The sequence below is a fragment of the Fusarium sambucinum genome, chromosome I (assembly GCF_050947815.1).
Source record: "Fusarium sambucinum isolate potato_lamoka chromosome I, whole genome shotgun sequence".
Lineage (NCBI taxonomy): Eukaryota > Fungi > Ascomycota > Sordariomycetes > Hypocreales > Nectriaceae > Fusarium > Fusarium sambucinum.
In genome coordinates this window covers 9785717-9804463 of record NC_139294.1, presented here as the reverse complement: position 1 = coordinate 9804463, position 18747 = coordinate 9785717, and the positions used below count along the sequence as shown (strand labels likewise).

Sequence of the window (18747 nt, the reverse complement as noted above, 5' to 3'; positions counted from 1 at the left end):
GATGTCAATCGGTCAACTCTAGGGCTGCATACGAGGCCGCAGATGCGGACATCCTTAACATTACTCTAGCAACCGGGCGGCCAGGCTAAGGATGACTGCAGGTTGTGTATTTGTTGTCGACGCGACTGGTCAAATAAGGGTCGCATCATCACAACCGCAAGCAAAAAAGGACTCATCCACCAAAAATTACCGCAAAACGAACGGATGGGTGTTAAGAAGTATACAAGCTTGAATAGAATGTGACACGCTAATAATAATAATTGATAACATGAATGGATATCTTCCTGCAGGCCTCGACCTGGCTTTGTTTATCTCTCATAAATCGTAGCGCATGCAGCACAAGAAAACAACAACAAAAACAACAAGCAATATCACCATCCCAGTTCGTCATATTCACCTGCCAATTCGTCTCCCATGAGGTTTTCTGCCTCCCAAGACGGCCGGTAAACCCACACAATAAGTCTTCTAGCGCCTCCCATTAGAATTGCTTTTCACCACCCTCTTATCCGATGCCAATAGTAACCCTCTCGGTATAGAACGACCCTTATAATCAAATAAACCAAAACCAAAATCAAAATGAATTCAACCGACAAGATACATCGCTGAGGCTTTCGTGACGCTTAGATCCTTTCATAATCGTTGTGCATTTTTGCGAACTCGTACGGCCGAGTAGCCACTCAAAAGTGAAGACTTAAACATATTAATACTTCCGAGTATCGTGTTCAGAAGACGAGGGAAATGCAATGCCATGTAGCAACATTAAGAGGCGATGCCGCGCAAAACCCTTGCAGGATTTCCTGCTACAATCGTAAAAGGAGGAACATCCTGAGCCATGAATTAGTATAGGTCCTTCAGCAAAAGTTTTATGCAAAATACCTTCGTGACAATTGATCCAGCACCGACAGTGCTGCCTTTGCCAATTGTTCTTCCAGGCAGAATGATGGCACCTCCGCCGATCCAGCAATCTTGCTCAATGATAACAGGCTTGCCTGCTTGGGGACCTTGGGTACCCTGGCGTTTCTTGGGATCGACGGGTAGCCCTGCCGTGAAGATACTGACATTTGGACCAATTACACAGTTGTCGCCAACCTTTACCTCGCACACGTCGTTGATTGTACAGTTGCGCCCGATAGCAACCTGGTGGCCAATTGTGATGTTATAGCCGTAATCACAAGCAAAAGGTGTTTCGACAGCGACACTTCTGCCCACACGGCCGACATTGGTGATCGGAGAGGCTTCGGTAGGAGAAACTCGAACGGGGTCACGAGGCTGCAAGATTTCACGGAACAAACGAGCACGTTCTTCAGGAGATATGCCGTTGAGGTTGTTGAATCTCCAGACAGCAGCTGAGCAACGCTCACGCTCCAGACAAAGTTCCTTATCGAAAGGGTAGAAGTGACGCCCTGAAAGCATCTCCTCCTTTTGGGTCCGTCTCTGGGGGAACTGTGAATGGGACAAAGCCAACTGGGCGGCTACTTGAGCATTGGATGTCGGTGCAGGCGGAGGAGGCGCAGGACTGTTTGTTCTTGTAGGATGGAGAATGTTGATCTGCGGGAGCTGGTTCCCAAGATGAGTAGAATCGGGTTCTGTCCTGCTAAGGTCGTGCAGTGGAGGCACGCGCTGGTATTCCTTGGCCATTCTGTCTCCAAACGGTGGTGGCGGCGGTTGAGGGTTTGCGCTGACAGGTGTTGGAAACACGTTTGCTGGAGTGTAAGGTAAAGCAGAGAGTTTATTCTCAGGGCTCGCAACAGACGCGCTGGGTATTGTTGATGCGGTTGGCCGGTCGTCATCGGTCACCAAAGGGCGGCCTTGTGGGGGGTCAATTCGAAGGGCCTGGCCGCGATAAGGCGGCAGGGGTTCGCGCTTCACCGGTTGGTTACCGTAAGGGCTTTGCTGAGGCATCCCGTAAGCTCCTGGTGGAACATATGTCGGGTCTTTGGACTCGAGAGGAACTGCAGCAGCTTTATTGTCGGGCTTCTGCCATCCTGGTCCACGCTGAGGTGGATAGCCTGTGCAGATAAAACTGCCACGAAGACAGTTTCCACCTAAGGAAATATTAGTGACATGCGTAGACAGTTAACATAATCTGAATGTGGCTTACACTCGGGCTTTTGTTCATCGCATTTCTTCTTCCGCCTGCGGCAAGTGAGGCATCCTGTCTTGGTCCGGTTGCTGAAATTTCTCTTGCGTTTCTTAGAATCGTGTTGCATAAAAGCGTCGCGCCTCGGGTCAGACGAGTACTGGCCACCACATATGATAGAATGATCATCGCCATCAGGACTGGCGTTAGAGTAGTCCCCTTGGTCCATCTGGCCAGTAGCTCTACGAAGTGCATCACCAATCTGCTCTTCTGTTTGACCATGCGGGGTAGTTGCAGAATTCTGCTGGGAGTCATAGCTACGTTCTTCGCGATGCGGATACCAAGCTTCCTTGTCCCGGTGCTCATCGCCATATGAGCGGTAATCTCTCGAGGGTGTTCCATAAACCTCACGCGAATCATGTTGCGGGTGGGCGGATTCCGGTGTATGGACGTGTATGACCTGTTCCCGCCGTATCTCGACGGAATCAGACCGCTTTCTCTTATGAGAGCCCTCTACATCAGGATAGCCAGGTGATTGAAAAGATGGCCGCTCCGTACTTTGTGCTGGAACCTGGTTTGACGGCACTTCTGGTGTAGGTGGAGGTTGAGACGTAGTTGTGCTGTGTGCGCGTTCGTCTATGGTCGAAGTTTTCTCGATGGTCACAGCAGGCGGATCTGAAGTCCAGGGTGAGCCCCCGTTGAGGGCCGTAAAACTTGACATATTGGCCCGTCTAAGATAGCGAGTGGTGGCACACAAGATGAAAGATGGGCGAGTCGGGAGAAACGTTAAGGAATCGCGCAGTCAAGCCTTGAACCGGGCGGGCCCAGAGCAACTCCCAGAGTCGCTCAAGCGAAGCACAGTCGAGCTCACTCCGGGTATTCCGCGAATAGTCGCGATAAACGATTAGGGGTCTGCGGTTGAGTAGATGTGTATGAATCACCTAACAAGATGCTCTGAACTCGAGTTGATGATGCCGTTAGGGTGAAACTGTAAGGAATATCGAGCTTTACCCAGGTAGCAAGAGTCTGTGGCGCAGTAGAACAAGCAACGCAATGAAAATGAGCAGAGCCCAGCCAAATTGACGTCCACGATGGTAGATAATCAACGAAAGTTGGTGCTTATCGCTATGATTGAACCAATGATCCAAGGCGTCGGTGGCAGAAGGTTTTGATATGATTGAATGATGATGGAATTCAAAGCCAAAGGACGTGAGTTCCGGTGCAACGAGATGAGATGAGGTGATACGATGCTCGCTGTGAGAATGTGAGACAGTAACTAGACTGCAATGTCTCTCGCGATTCGTCTCTGAGAATTAGACTGAGTGAGGTTGAAATCCCTTCTGGCACCTGTAGCCAAGATAAAAACGAATGCAAGTTGACTAAACAAATACCCCGGAAACCTCTATGAGATGCGAGCTCGCATATAGAAGATAAAGGTAAAGGAGTTCAATTGGGAACGCGATTGCCCACCGAGTAGCGAAAAGTCGGGTGGTTGTGGTTTGGAAATGATGAAAGTCGCCGCGCTTGGGGCGTCGGTAGGTTTTGACGCGCGATTAAGTCAAAGTGCGTCTGTAATGGGCGAAAAAAATATTGGCTAGGGGTGTTCGTGGCGGGGAGCTCAGATCAGTCAGGCCTGACGGGACAGGGAGAGTGGGAGGGGGTCCTTCCTGGTGGTAGGGTAGAGACTGGGTAGGTAGGAAGAGGATGGAGAGGAAGAAGAAAAAACCAAGGATCGAGATTAGAGCGAGATCCAAGATGAAGTGAGGGTGTGCCGGGAAGGAACAATATGCAATGCAGGAAAGGAACGGGAGAGAAGAGCCCGAGGAAGGAGAGAATGGATATGAAAGAGAGCCCCAGTAAGGGTCCAGAGAGTACTGTACGGGGAAGGAACCCTCGAGGCTCACCAAGGATTAAGTAAGATCAAGTCAACAACAAGCTAAGAAAGAGCTAAGAGAGAGACAGCGGCGGCAGTGAATGACATGGAAAGAACAACAGCTAGAAACACCCAGATAAAGTAAGGTACTAGACGAGTACAAGCTAACAAGCAGTTCCCTAGTCCACCTCTTACTATCTCTACCCGTCAGGTAGACGATTCAGTAACACCAGAAGCGCTCAAGTTGTTTCAGCTGGTGTCGACCACCCAAATCAGTTCAACAATCAAGCAGAGCTGCGGGAGTCCGACCCATCCATTCATCAAGAGAATGATGTGAGCGATGTACGGACGACGGATACAGTACAGTAGGCAAATCAATTCGATATGAGTCTCAGAGGCTTCGAAACAGAACAGCGTTGTACTGTAAGGTAATCCATCCTCGCCTGCATATTCACTGGGGGGTGAATGTATTAATCAAGAGCTTGGGGGCCAGGGGACCCTTGAACTTGGAAACTGACCCAAGAAAGGTGGGTGCTGTACTGCAGGTGTAGGCGAGCGGACGGGGCGCGCGGTTGGTGCTGTTGGTTCCGTTTCTGTTTCTGGTGTGTCCCTGCAAGTTGTGATAATAGACGGGCATCCATCCATCCATGGCGGTCGTATACCTATGTAGCCATGATCTCAATCCCAACAGCGCCTTGGAGATAAAGCTAAGCTAGGTAGCTTTCCCATCGTTAGGTATGCGCGTGAGATGACGGAGTGGACCAGTCTTGTAGCTCCAATTCCATATCGTGATACGCAGATATTTTCGCATCTCGGTTCCGGACGATGCAGTAGTTGGAAACGAACGGAGAAGTAGACAGGATGTCTAGATGGTCAATAGCGCTCTTACGGAATAATGGTGAACCAGTAATGCCTCCGATAATACCAACTCTAAATATTCACAACCTGCATGCCTTTCTGGCCTACAGCCTACCTACTCTCAGTCCTCCAAACTCGCGGCGGCGTGGCGCTTCACACGGCGTCACTCGGCTACGAGGTGCGGTACCTCCGAGCCGACAAGTACCTTTGCGCAATCTCAAAGTACATGTGCTGGAATTACAGTTCAAGCAAAGTGCATACCCAAGGCTGCAGAGCGTGCCCCTGCCCCTGCCCCTGCTCTTACGGGATTGAACAAACTCTCATCAACCTGAACAGCATTACAACGCCTGATTGAAGACTCTACATAACAAGTCCGTGACAAGGCAGACGACAATCGCTACCTGTGATCGGTTATATCACGTCATTGCCCGGCTGCGAGTGCACGTCCAGATAGATAAACCACATACTCTGACAGTGAGTGATTGGGGCCTATTGTAAAGTGCGGTCAAGATGAATGTTATATAACGGATCCCATCGATGGATAAAACGTCTCTAGCTATACTGTACATACTGTAATTAATAACTGGAGTAGACCCATAAAGCAATGCTAAAAATTGGTACCCAGGCATTAAAAAAAGGACGGAAACCCTCCGTCACTACCTCAATGCCCTCTGTTCTTTACTGTAACTGGCTCTGGTGCTGACGCTGGCGTTTCGCTTAGGAGTCTCCCCCTCATTAAAAGATTCTGTTCTGGCGCTGCCTTGCGCTCTCCCACATTCTTGGTCACTCTGGCGCGGCCAACCCTCACTGGGCGTCTCTGCTTGCAACCAGTCGCGCGGCCCATGAGGAGAGGTCCCTAGCTTGACAATGGTACCTCTTTCGACGCGGGATTCTCGAGTCGAGAACTGACAGGGGAAGGGTTGTTGAAAAGATGGGGGTGTCATTTTAACCAGCCCTCTTTAAGTGATGTGCGGATCACGGACCGCTGCTCTGCCGCGGTCTTCAGGCTGGAGCTCAAGTAACAATCAGTACAGCGCCTTTTGATGGTGATTGCATGAGCCGCTTCGTGTGAGATTCAAGGCACAAGCGTCTCGTAAAAACCAACTGATCCTGCCTCAACATTGTATCAATTGACTTTAGAGTTATGATCTGAACGACACGTAACTACCACCCAGGTATTTTAAATGTGCCATACCAGCCTGTATGTATGTATGTAGTTATTGTTTCAACTGTCTGAGTCATCTCGTCTATCTCACCCGCGACAATGACATTTACGAAGCTGTGCCGCGAAAACAACACCCCTAAGAGGAATGTAGTTGTAGAATACTCTATGTATTTCTGCCTCTTGGCGCAAACTGAAGATGTACCTTTCACAAGCTTTCGCTTCTACTTCATCACCACCACCGTTGATGCCACCAAAACTTATCTGTCCTCTTCGAATCAAGGAATGACAGCTGCAGCTGGTTAATCACCGACAGCACTTGACTTGACCTGACCTCATATACGTACGATTTACGACACATGACCATACATCTTCATCCTCGCGCGGTAATAACCTGTAACCTCCAACGTGTACAGTACCCGCAGCATGATCGTCCTTGGAGCCAACAATCCCGGATCCAATGAGCAATCCTTGCATGTCTTCAAGTTATGTATCAGAAAAGAAAAACCGGCGCAGGATGAACCTCCGTCTCCGTGTTAGACACCTGTAACTGACGCCTGCCCAGTCGCGCGACTCTCTAAACAACCTTAAGCGAAGGCTACTAATCCTTCGCCTGGATCCTTCATAGGACACAATAGCTGTCGTTCAATCAATCAGCTTGGCGCATCTCGTTTCTTCTTTAGGGTCGCAATCTCTATTGATGACAACCTACCTAGTCTGGGTAACCGTCTGTCGAATTTTACTGGAACCAGGCTCCATTTGTTCCTTCAAAAATGATGTCTTTTTGTCAACCAAGTATCTGGCAGTTTGTGCCTCTTTCACTCAGAGCCTGCAAACTAAACAGTCAATATAGATTGAGGTCTCCACAGCATCACTATACCGCATATTATTATAGAGATAGTGCAAGGAAAAGACGTAGACTATCTGTATGGTCATTATTCTTTCTTCGTTGTGGTTGAAACCAGCCCGGCCATTAGGAGCGTCTCTTGTTCACCTGGATCTATTACATAAGGCTGAATAATAATAACCTTATCTCACGCATCTTCTCTTAACTTCCAACCCGCCTTCTAACAATCGACAATATTGTGAGTTACTGGGAGTGTTCGCACCTGCTTTTCTTGTGCAGTACCGTCTCAAACAACGACGAACTGCCAGCCTAACTTGGAAATTGCACTAATGCTTTCAAGGTTAGCTTTGAGCCTTTGTCGGCCCCTTCCCTGCGGTACGGTTGGGTGGAGAACATCAGCGCCCCACTCGCTCTTGCCGCGGCGCTGCACCAGTCCACCAATACACCTTTCCTCATTGAGATTTAGCCTAGACTTGCTCTTGCTGTTGTACCCGCTTGTCAACTTTGAATCATCAGCTCATCATCGCGTACATGTCTTATCCGTCTTATCGCAATTTTCACTTCAAGTATACTACATCAAATCTTGGACTTAGTAGTCAGATCTTATCATGTCCAAGTGAGAAATTCGTTGGAATTCTTGCCACAACACGGTACGGGGCTGCACTTCTTGAACGACACCGGCTTCAAAAAGCGAACCGTACTCCAGCAGCCAACCACAGGCCGTTCATCTACCGCCCACCGCATGTTGGCGGATGTGGTGTCGGGACTGTGTGCCCTTCTCGCCCCAATAACCAATCAAAGTCTGCACTTCAGGTCCTCCACCAGGATGTGGATGTTCAGGTACCTCAGGCGAGACAGAATCCATTGACGCCGCGTCTAACACGCTAAGACCACTGTCTCGTGTTACTCGCCCGTTGTCCGCGGCTGTGTCTAGACACTAGTCTGGACTTAGAGCCCAATGTTGGACTTTGACTCTTCAGATACTTTCCCTCCGCTTGGGGCGTTTAGAATATCGTAGCGCTTGAGCAAATGTTAGAGCTCAAAAAAAAAAAATCTAGCGAGACACGCAATAGACCAAGTCGAGCATACACAGTCGTTGACTGTCGGCCTCGATATCCATGGATATCACTGGCATAAGACTTGGGGCTGGCGCGCGTCTCGCCCGAATCCCTTGTGTTGCGCTCGTGTGGGGAGGTCGGAAACATCCCTGAATTGGCGGCCTCATTCAACACTCTGTTACTTAGTCTGTACTCAGGAAGGCACTGATCATGAGGACCATTTCAGGTTGTTCAGCTTGATCCTCCAAGCCTAGCTTCTGCCGAGGCTGAGTGGCCTACTCAAAATAACTTATGTGCGGAAGATCATCCCCGACGTGCATTCAAGCACATAACACCTACAGGTTCAATGACGAAACGGCCTGGTCTTGGTGATAAGGGGCTCGTTCAGTCCACTTAAGAGACTTTGGAGCAACGGTGACGTCCAAGTTTTAAAGAAGCCATTGGCTGATTTATCGCTGGTGTTCCTATTTTCGTCCTTCGACTCCTCTGGTGGAACATTATTGGACAATCTTATTAAAAACATTCCTTGTCTATGTTTGTTGCAAGCTCATCGCTTCCGAGTTAGACTTGAACTGTCCTCGACATTCTTTGACTTGCTACTATGTACCTTCATCGCTTGGTCTGTTGGGCGTCTCAACTTTCGTGCCGTCTTTTTTCCCTCCAGACACCGCTGTTAGCGGTCTTTGTCAAGTTGTGATGAGGGCTGTCGAGTTACCAACCGCGATTGGCTATTTGCTAGACAGGGGGCTTTGTTCGTCGTTATTCAAAGCTATCACATCAGATAGCTGAGAGCCTAAGACAATACTGATATGGTTCCAGCGCCTCTATTTGCAAATCCATGGCCGCGCAGGCAATAGTCCGGTCTATATTACTGCACTTTCCGGCCCAAAGGCACACCGCTGCATTGGCTACAACCTCGCGATAATGGCTCTGCAGCTTCTAACGCACGCAAGAGCGCGGGGAAGCGGAGAGTCAATTCGAATGGTGGATATCACTCACCTCATTCCACTGACTAGGGGTTTTGTCAAACTCGACAAGGGTGCCGTTCTAGGTCTTATTGTGCAAATCCTCTTCGAAGTCGCAAGCACGCGCAAGATTCAAACCTAACGAGACACTTCTTCTCAATAAACCCGAATAGTATCTGATCAGCATCATACATTAAAAACAAAGTTTGGATTGGAAGAATTATTCCGTGTTGCGGGTCCGAATACTACCCCTGTGGATAAAGCACTCAAACTGTGACTGCAAAAATAGCATGGCTGACGATCATTGCACATTGCATGGCAGCATGGCAAGCAACGGTAAGTTTGTGCTTGACATGACTACCTGTTAAATTTTGTCCAAGTCCATGAGACTGTCGAGTTGGATCCTGGCTCGCCAAGCTCCAGCGTGCCCCAAGGTTCCTTCAAGTCAACTTTTACGCAGCTTGACCCTGTTGGTCGCAACAGGCCGTGACCATAAATTTGAATTTTCGCTGTTCTGGGGCAAACACATTCAGAACACCGTCAGCGTGCAACGCCAAGTGTCATTGAAGGATATGGCTTTGTCGAACGTCGCGAGGCGACCACCGATGGCTTGTACCATAATCTGAGGGTTCAGGAAACCATCAAAACCGAACCTGGCAAGTAGTATTGCAGTGGCATGGTTGTAAACAGTCTCGAATGGGTTGTTGGTGGCCAGTTGTTGGTCGAGTTGTGCTCCTTCGTATTGACACCTTGCTTATTGCTCCCCCACCCTGTCAGGATCATGCATCAGATACCTATCGCCATTGTCGTCCTTATATTGTACGCCCCAGCGGCGCATGTGAAATAAGATGCATTTAGGCATTGCGTTGGTTACTGGCGTAGTGAGAGGGTCACACTGTTGTTGTCGCCTTATGCCCGAAAGCATCAATCCATTCGCTGTGAAACCTGGCCGGAGAGAAGAGACAACAGTTTGGGTAATACCGAAGCTGGTCTCGCCACTTCGTATTGGTTAGTCTAATGCTGTTAGACTGGTACTGGTGTCTTTGCGGCGTACATGTCGAATCTCGACTTCATGTCCGATCATGCATGGATATAATCACAATTGTGAACGTACATATTAGACCTATAATATACCGCAACTATAAGTTCGTATTCGGAGGGTTCCTGTTATTTAACAGAGATCCCATCATCAAAGCATGTTGCACCATGGGTATTGATATGGTCGATTCGCGAAGTCGCGGAGGTTAGCCAATCATAAGGCGCTCTACTAGATGCAACAAACGTCACATCAAAGAGCCTCAACACTACAAGGATATCTCTCGTGGGGACGATATAATATATTTTCAAAACCATTGTTCTAAATATACGACTGTTGTTTCGTCTAAAAATACATCAAATATACTGATGCTAGATCTGTAGGGCCTATGTCCAATGATGCTTCCGATATTTGCATCTAGCCGCCAGCTAAGCGCCGGCCTTGCATCGCATATCCTCATCGCACAGCTATTCCAGGATGGCCATGATCTTGGCGCTTAACAAGGGTGAATCTCTATTTTCGGTTCAGGTATATTGATGCATATCATCTTTCTTGCAGGTTGGAGAGCAGCGGGTTTGTTCTATTGTTAACTCATAGACGCCGACTACGACATGCATCCATACCCTTCGCTTATCATCGTGTAGCTATGTCACTGGGCGTCTCGCTCAGAACAGACTTCGATATGACTTCATTTCCCTCCCGAAGCGCCGGTTCTCTCCAAGTTTCCTGTGATCTGGACACCATGCGCACTCTCCATCACAAGAGCCACGCCCCGTCTTGAAGCTCTCAGGCGCCAAAGATGCAAGTTCCGAAGGAGTGGCAGCGCTATCTCGACCGATCCGAACCACTCGATTGGCGCCCCAGGGCCCGTTTAGGCAATTCGAGGGTTGGTAATAAACACGTTGGATGTAAGTCAAACGGGCCCGAGGTGTTGGATGACCTACACCCCTTGCTTGTTCCCAGTAACGTTGGCACCTCAGGGTCTTCATGGACTAGGGGGTATGGATCGTCTTCAGGGGAGATGCGTTTATAATTTTAGGAACATGTTGCTATAATAAGAGATAGCCTTGCTGCAGCCGCTGATGAGCTGCAGGTTCTTTAACGCAACGTCATCCCTTGTATCCAAGACGCTTCCTAGCGCCCACTGCATCCCTCGTTGGGTGCTCTGTTCGCCGGCATCCCCGATTGCATCAACGGCGCTCACTCAATGACAACTCGGCTGCACGCTCAAAGATGAGGGGATCCCCTTTTTCTTCTTTGCCCCGCGGGTTCGAAACGCCCATGTCCTTCAACACCCTACTCCTCTTCCCCAGGGGGTGGAAGTTTTAGCTGATGCTAATGCAACGCTTTGAAAAGTCACACAGAGGTCCCCACTAACGGCGCTTCAACACGTTATAATATGTTTCAGGAGACGTTATCTGTATGATTTCCCACTCCCAACAGCCATATATATATCTTGACCACACGTCAAGCTCATGAGATACCCTGTCTCGCCAAAGCCCGGCCCATGCATTTACCGGGCCTGGCAGATCTTGTCACCATGCTGGTTCAAAGATCCTTGTGATCCTGCAGGAACGTTGCTAAAGTTAGTTACGTGCAGCAAGTCACTGGCGCGTAGAGCGATGTACTGTGGTACTTGAAGGGTACCATCCAAAATCCTACTTCTTCTGTCGTTTATTGCTCTTGTCACTGACACTGCTTAGAACACTTGCACTTCGCTTGTGTGGTGCACCGCTGCTACCGGGGCGTTCGTCTTTGTCGACAGTGTTCTGTTCGGTTTCCTTAGTTGAGGCGTCCAGGGCCGAAGAGGTGAGGCCTGGTGTTTCCGAAGCACCCTTGCTCGCATCTTCGACCGCCGATGTGGCGTCACCGTTTGTTTCCTCCTTGCTCGTTGCAACAGTAGCAGCGGCGGCGGGAGCTTCTGCGTCATCCCCTTCCTTCTTTTCTTGGTCGGTCTTGTCATTTTCTGCTGTTGACTCGGATTCAGGGGGTGCCATCGCTTTTTGTCGTTCGGCCTTCTTTGCCTGTTCCGTCTTGATCTCCTGATCAAGCTTATCCGAGACCTTACGGGCATCAAGCAAACTGTTAACTGCGGCAAGAAGCTGTTCGTATTGATGTGTAGTCGCTGCAGTAGGCATGATGAGCTTATTAGGTACGTCCAGTTCGTTGAGAACATTCGTGATGCGCATCTGCTGCTGGTTCGACTTGTGCGAGAATAACTTGTTGATTTTCTCGGTCCGGAAAGTTGGTCCAGAGCCCAGTCGGTCGTGATGGGTGACACCAAATAACAACTCCTCTTGTGTTGTAAGCTTACGTCGCTCTTGTTGCTGTTGCTGGCCTTTCTTGTTGTTTGCAGCTGCCGGAGTAGGAGCAGGTCCAGTAGATTCACGGGGACCAGTAGATGCAGCTGTGCTTTCACGTCTTCCAGCCTCTTGGGCGGCGGCGGCTGTAGCGGCAGCAGAAGCAGCGGCAGCAGTTTGCGGGGGCACCGTACCAGCGGGACTATTGACATCGCCAGGCATTAGCGATTTACGCTTCTTGGTCTTGTCAGCAGTCATCAGGTTTTGCAAGAGATTCTGTAGACCGGCAGAGGATTTGAAGGCATTGATGTCCGTGTCCGATCGAGGGTAGTCAAGACGGTTGTACAACTCACGACGCTCGTCGTTGAACCGTTCGCTGCGTGCTAGGATGCGCTTAATCTCCAACAAGAGCGACTCTTCTTCGCGTGCTTCCTCGCGTGATCGTGTCAATGCGTTCAGTGCAAACTCCTTCCTCAACTTCTCCTGTTGAGGGTTGAAGTGTGCCATGAGCTCATGTAGAGAGAACTCCGGTTGTGTCATGTACTGCACAGGCTTCTGCGCTGCCATCATTTTGGATGCGACTTCATAATACCGTGCTTTGAGATCTTCCAGGGTCCGCGACCTTGTTGCAGGCACGATAGCCTTACTCTCGTCACCGTCATCATCAGCCTCCCCGTTGGTGGCTGGAGGATTCCATTCATAGCGATCCCATATCAAAGGCCATCGAAGGTCAAAATCTTGTGCTAGCTCCAGCAAATAATCCGTCTCCTCCTTAGTCCAGTCAGCATGTTGTAGTGACTGCTGATACTGTCCCTCGCTGTACTGTGGTACCGAAACCTGCACATTGTATTTTGCAAAGGCGGAATCCTCGAGCTCCTTTGGTGGTTGTGGTTGGTCTCCTTGACTCGTTTGTTCTTGTGGTTCGTCGTTTCCCTCTGGCTTCTCATCCTTTCTCCTCCAGTGTCGCAAAGTCAAGTTCGAGTCGGCGCGCGCCGAGATTTTGAAAGGTCGCATTTCCCATTTCGCAGCAGGTTTCCGGCTCGTAAATCGTCGCTTCTTGAAATGTGTGACTTCAGGGACTATGGCGATAGGGTTGTCGCCGCCAAGGTTTTGTACTTCACGCGCCAGACCCTTCAAGTTTGGTCTAGGCGCGGCAAGTTTTTGCTTCTTGCTTGGCCGGGGACCAGCAGCTCCATCCCCCAAGTTGAGAACATCGCGAACGTCGGAAGAAGTCATGGTTGGTGTGTGTCGTTGGTGAGGTTGTTTGGTCCAAGGAACCTTTAAATCCGAGATTTCATCACCAAACCCATCAAAATTAGGCACTTGCTGTTCTAGTTATATTCGGACAGTTACTGTTTCGTTTATCGTTCTTTCTCGTCGTATTCGAAACAGTGGTCTCGTTTGACGCGTCAAAATTTGGGAGGATGGTTTTGGATGAAGTTAACTAAAGATGCGCCGCTTCTCCAGGATTTGGAAATCGTTATCTCCACGTGACACTTCTGAACCCCCCTGACAAGCCGATCTTTGAACGTGGCAGCTTCGCGGGCGCCGACGCCAAAGCCAGAGCCAAAGGGGGACAGCTACTGTTGGCGACACATATACGACTTTGTTTTTATACAACGACAAAGGTTTCTCCTCTTCGAAAAAATAAACCGAATCGTTCAATCGGGCCAATTCGATTTGCGCAAAAACAATCGCCATCATGAAATTCCTCCTTCCCGTTCTATCGCTCAGCGCTGCTGTCAATGCGTTGCACTTCTTCATTGACGGCACAACTCCCAAGTGTTTCTACGAGGAGCTTCCCAAGGATACGCTTGTTGTCGGACACTACACTGCTGAGGAGTGGGACGAACGAGTATCAGCCTGGGTCAAGCACGACGGAATCAGCATCTACATCAACGTCGACGTAAGTTTGGCTTGAACAGCTGTCCACAAGTGAACCCTTCGCTAACAAGTAGTAGGAAATCTTCGACAATGACCACCGTGTTGTCTCTCAGCGCGGTCTATCATCCGGCCGTTTCACTTTCTCCGCTGCCGATGCTGGCGACCACAAGATTTGCTTCACCCCATCATCCAGCTCCGGCCGCACCTCATGGCTCTCTGCCAAGAACCCCAATGGCGGCATCAAGCTCACCCTCGACCTCGTGATCGGCGAGACCAACCAGATTGAGAGCAGCGACAAGGGCAAGATTCAGGATATTACTTCTCGTGTTAAGGACCTCAACGCCCGCCTGGCTGATATCCGAAGAGAGCAGGTTTTCCAGCGTGTAAGTGCTATACGTGCTCCAGCATGACTGAACAGAATTTTGGACTGACCACAAGATATGTAGGAGCGAGAGGCCGAGTTCCGAGATCAGTCCGAATCTACCAACGCCCGTGTTATTCGATGGATCGTTATTCAGCTCATTGTGCTTGGCATCACTTGCACTTGGCAACTTTCGCATCTCCGATCATTCTTCATCAAGCAGAAGCTGACCTAGATAATCCATGAATCAATCGTTTGTTTTTTGACGATACAAGTACAGCCATGAAGTTGTCTATTGAGCCGGGTGTTGATGGAATTGCGTACCACGAAAAGAGTAAAAAGGGATTTGTTTGGCAGTAGATTTAAGACCGAGTCACTCTGTCGTTGGTTAGGAGCCGTGTAATGTTACAAATACATGATGATGTTTATTTCATATCGAAGGACCTATATATGCATGCAGAGATGGAACAAGGGGACTATAATAAAAATGGCAACGCCGTTTTCTTTTCCCATTAAAAATTGCCAAAACGAGAACTCCCTATAGTGCTCTATCTTCATTCACAACAAATCACCAAACTTGCAAACTTCATCCCCACGCTAACGGCTCGCTCCATCAACACCAGGTAAGACTGGGCATTTTCAGGTAGCCCAATAGTAGCGTTGGTCTTGCTCAGTGATTACACAGATATTATGGACAGCGTCATAAGAAATAGAAAAAAGAAACACCCAACCAGACCCAAAATGCTGCCCTACACCGTCTCCTTGCGCCGTGCTGCGCTGCGGTGAAGATTAAACGAGGCTTTAGTATAATTTCGTGATGGTTGTCAGACATGAGAAAGGAAAGCCCTTTGCTGTAATCCCAAACCAAATCTGCTTCCCCTCTCGGGCGGTCATGCAAAAATATCGACTGGTAAAGAGATGGCTAGCGGAAGGGGTCTAAAGTACCGAGATGATGGGGATCGAGGTTGAACATGGTTGTATTTTTCCGATGAGCAAGACGCTTAGGCGAGCAGCTCAAGAACAGGTTTGTGGCCCGAACAACTCCGCTGAGGTAGGCTGTACCTAGCCATCCGCAAACACATCTGTTTGCGAGATGGCCTAAGCATCCGCTAGGCGTTTCAATCCCCATTGATCTCCCGTTTAAACAAATGGGGGCGACCCTCCTCAAAATTGGTCTGTCGTCGTATACAGATCCTGAAGCACAACGCCGCAGCAATGAAGAAACAAAGAAAAGTCTTAGCCGTTGGTTGAGATGAATTTAACCACAGCACAGGGTCTTCATGAGCTTCTGGAAACCACTAGGCTGAGGGTTAGCCTGTTGACCGCTAGCTTGGGTAGGCTGGGTCGCCGGGCCTTGCTGGGAGGTCCTCGGCTGCTGGGGCAAGTTCTGGGCGCTGTTCTGGAACTGGGCCTGAGTCGAGCCAGTGGGTGTGGCCATGTCCCGGAGACCCCCAACCCCGCTCCCCCTCTGTGCTGATAATGCGCCGGGGGCGCTTGGCCGATCTCTCTGCTTGCCCATCTGCTTGATCGGAGAGGGAGGAGGGGGTTGCGCGGCGTTTAAACGGCCGACAGTAAGGTTTTGTGCTTGTTGGTGAGAGGTGGTATTCCCGGGACGATGGCCGCTGTGCAGCTCCATCTGGGAAGGCCCAGGGCGAACATTTGGGTTGTGAAGGTAGGCGTTGCTGTGGTTCTTCGAGTCCCATCCCTTTCCCGAATCCTTGGAGATCTTCATCCAGTCGTACTCGCCATCCTCGACCTCGCCGGTGTTCTTGAGGGCCTGTGTGAAAAGCTCGCGAAGGTAATCATAGTCGGGAGTATCCTCGAAACCAAGGTTTCGGACGTAAGTCAAGTACTTGGAGAACTCCTCGGGGAAGCCCTCGCACAGGTCCTTGATGATAGTGGTCTGCTTCTTCTCGCCGATCTTCTCATACTTCTGCTTGTTGGTAGCAGCCTTCAGGCCTTGCCAGGGGAGGCCACCACGAAGGAAATACAAGAAAACGTGACCCAGAGCTTCAAGATCGTCTCGGCGGGACTGCTCACGACCCAAGTGAGTGTTGATACTCATATATCGGGCGGTTCCAGAAAGTGATTTCCGCTCGCGGTAAGGAATATGTTGCTTCGTCTTCGGGTCACGATACTGCTTGGCCATGCCGAAGTCGACAACATGGATCACACTAGAGGCCTTGGTGCCTGGACGGCCGATCAAGAAGTTATCGGGCTTGATGTCGCGATAGATCAGATTCTTCTCGTGGATGGTCTGGACCCTTGAGAGCATCTGCTTGGCGACCATGACAACTGTCTTGATGGAAAATCTTCTGCCACAGTGATCAAAAAGATCCTCCAGTGAAGGGCCAAGGAGGTCGATCACCAGGATGTTGTGGAGTCCTTCCTGGCCAAAGTAGTAAACATTGGGAATACCAGCTAAATTGGTTGTTAGCACAAAGCCGCACAAGTTGTTTGAATACGGATATCTTACGGCAGCCGACCAGGATCTTGTATGTTCGGTACTCGTCGCGCAATTGAGGAGCATCACTCTTGCGAGGTTCCTGATCGGATGTTAGTATGGCCAGTCGAATAGCTGGGGAGAAATGTCGGGCAATTCGGAAACTAACGAATTTGATAGCAACTTGCTGGTTGTTGAGTAGATTGGTACCCTCGAAGATGACACCAAAAGAACCCTCTCCGATCTTCTTACCGACTCGGTAGTGAACGCCTACGACGTTGGATGATGATGAAGCCATTTCGGCGGCGTAGGCGGTCTAAGGACCACCGTTACAAAATATTTAGACAAATACGGGAAGTATGGTCGTCGCGATGAAGGCGTATGTCGTGTTTGGAATCGAAACGGTTTAAACAAATCGATGCCTGTGAGTGTGCACAAAGCGACGGTCAGTATTGACAAGACTTGATGAAATGTTTGGTACTGCAAGCATAAAAGGCAAGAAATTAGGCAGATGAGAAACAAAAGCAGTGGCGCTGCTCGCGGTTGGACAAGACCACAAGATGAGGCGACGGACAGGTTGGCCAAGTTGGGTCGCTTTTCTAGGTGCTGGGATCTTGATTGGAGGCGCGGCAAAAGAGACAGTTCCAACCCGAGGACGCAGCCGCCAGCCGCAGCTTCAGTATAGCAGCCCCCTGTTTGCGAAGGGAAAGAGGTCGATTTCACGCGTCGCAACGAGTCAATACAGCAGTCGAACGTTGTATTGTCGCCGGTAGGGTTTGCGTAGTTGAAGAAGATTTGAGTGTATTGATCGAGAGCAGGATTCCGAAGTAGATCAGATCAGATCAGGTCAGGTCAGATTGCTGGATATCCACGCTTGGGGAGCTCCCTTCTTGTCGGGGAGAGACGACCGAACCACAACACACAGCTGAAAAGGCAGACCACTACTACACAGTGCCGTGGTCGGAACCGGGTCGAGTAAACGCAAAAAAGCCAATTTCACTCACCAGAATTAACAGAAGAGATGCCAAAAAGCAATAGGGAAAAGGCAGCTCATAGGGCTATCGATTAATGTCGAGTCGATTCGGAGGGAGAGTCGATCGAAGGGGGACGCCCCAAGAGAGAGAGCGAGAGCAAGCAAGACGATGTCGGTAACGTTGATGGGGAGATCAAGTTTGGAAAGGGGAAAGAGAAGCAGTGGAAGAGAAGACCCGACCGGGACGGGAGTGGGAGTGGGTGAGAGAATGGAGAGCCCACTTCACCTGCAGCACTGTTCCATGGGCTGGCTGCACCTCACCTCAGTTCTCAGCACAGCCAAAGCAAAGTAGAGTACAGCAAAGCACAACAGAGCATTACTGTTAGCACAACATTAGCACACCCAGCAATGGGGAGAGGGAGAGAAAAGCCCAGGCCATGCCAGGCCATGGACGCACCTCAGAAATCAAATCAGCGGTCCCAACTCCACTGGACTGCTAGGGAACAGCCCCGGTCCCCGGCCACAAGGCGGGCGGGCAACCTAGGTACCTCCAAGGAGGTACTAAGCATGGATGATAGCGCTACAGAATGGAACAAGCGAGCCTACCCTGGGCGCCCGCTTCAAGGGGCCAGGGCCTAGCACTAACAACGCCCGTACGCCAACCAGCAACCGACATTCGACCTGGGCTTCCAGAGGGTCTAGGCCAGTCCGCTTCTAGGGAGATGACCAGCCGGATGCAGTAGGAGGTACATTCACTTGAGGCTAGCAAGGTACCTCGAATAGGAGTATCCGTAAACCAGTTCAGCCACCTTTGGAGTTGTGTACGGGCTGTACAGCATTTTGGTGAAGCACCTGTCATCTGTCAAGACTCAAAGGTGATAAAAGTTGTGCCAAGACATTCGATACA

The 18747-nt window shown here is 49.9% G+C and overlaps 4 protein-coding genes across 4 annotated transcripts; 1 reads left to right on the top strand and 3 right to left on the bottom strand.

The window, feature by feature from the left end:
- Positions 1-759: 759 nt before the first annotated feature.
- On the bottom strand, positions 760-2801 carry FSST1_005897 (uncharacterized protein; the record flags this gene model as incomplete). The annotated part of the gene is made up of 3 exons (XM_083232214.1): positions 760-825; positions 877-2045; positions 2102-2801. The coding sequence occupies 3 exons, from the start codon at positions 2799-2801 to the stop codon at positions 760-762; spliced, it is 1935 nt and encodes a 644-aa protein (XP_083089327.1).
- Positions 2802-11537: 8736 nt separating this feature from the next.
- FSST1_005896 (SANT/Myb-like DNA-binding domain-containing protein) lies at positions 11538-13415 on the bottom strand (the record flags this gene model as incomplete). The annotated part of the gene is made up of 1 exon (XM_083232213.1): positions 11538-13415. One exon carries the CDS (start codon positions 13413-13415, stop codon positions 11538-11540), a length of 1878 nt encoding a protein of 625 aa, XP_083089326.1.
- Positions 13416-13881: 466 nt separating this feature from the next.
- On the top strand, positions 13882-14659 carry FSST1_005895 (emp24/gp25L/p24 family/GOLD-domain-containing protein; the record flags this gene model as incomplete). Its single annotated transcript, XM_083232212.1, has 3 exons — positions 13882-14085; positions 14141-14446; positions 14510-14659. The coding sequence occupies 3 exons, from the start codon at positions 13882-13884 to the stop codon at positions 14657-14659; spliced, it is 660 nt and encodes a 219-aa protein (XP_083089325.1).
- Positions 14660-15682: 1023 nt separating this feature from the next.
- FSST1_005894 (kinase-like domain-containing protein) lies at positions 15683-17165 on the bottom strand (the record flags this gene model as incomplete). Its single annotated transcript, XM_083232211.1, has 3 exons — positions 15683-16845; positions 16901-16970; positions 17037-17165. The coding sequence occupies 3 exons, from the start codon at positions 17163-17165 to the stop codon at positions 15683-15685; spliced, it is 1362 nt and encodes a 453-aa protein (XP_083089324.1).
- Positions 17166-18747: the final 1582 nt, after the last annotated feature.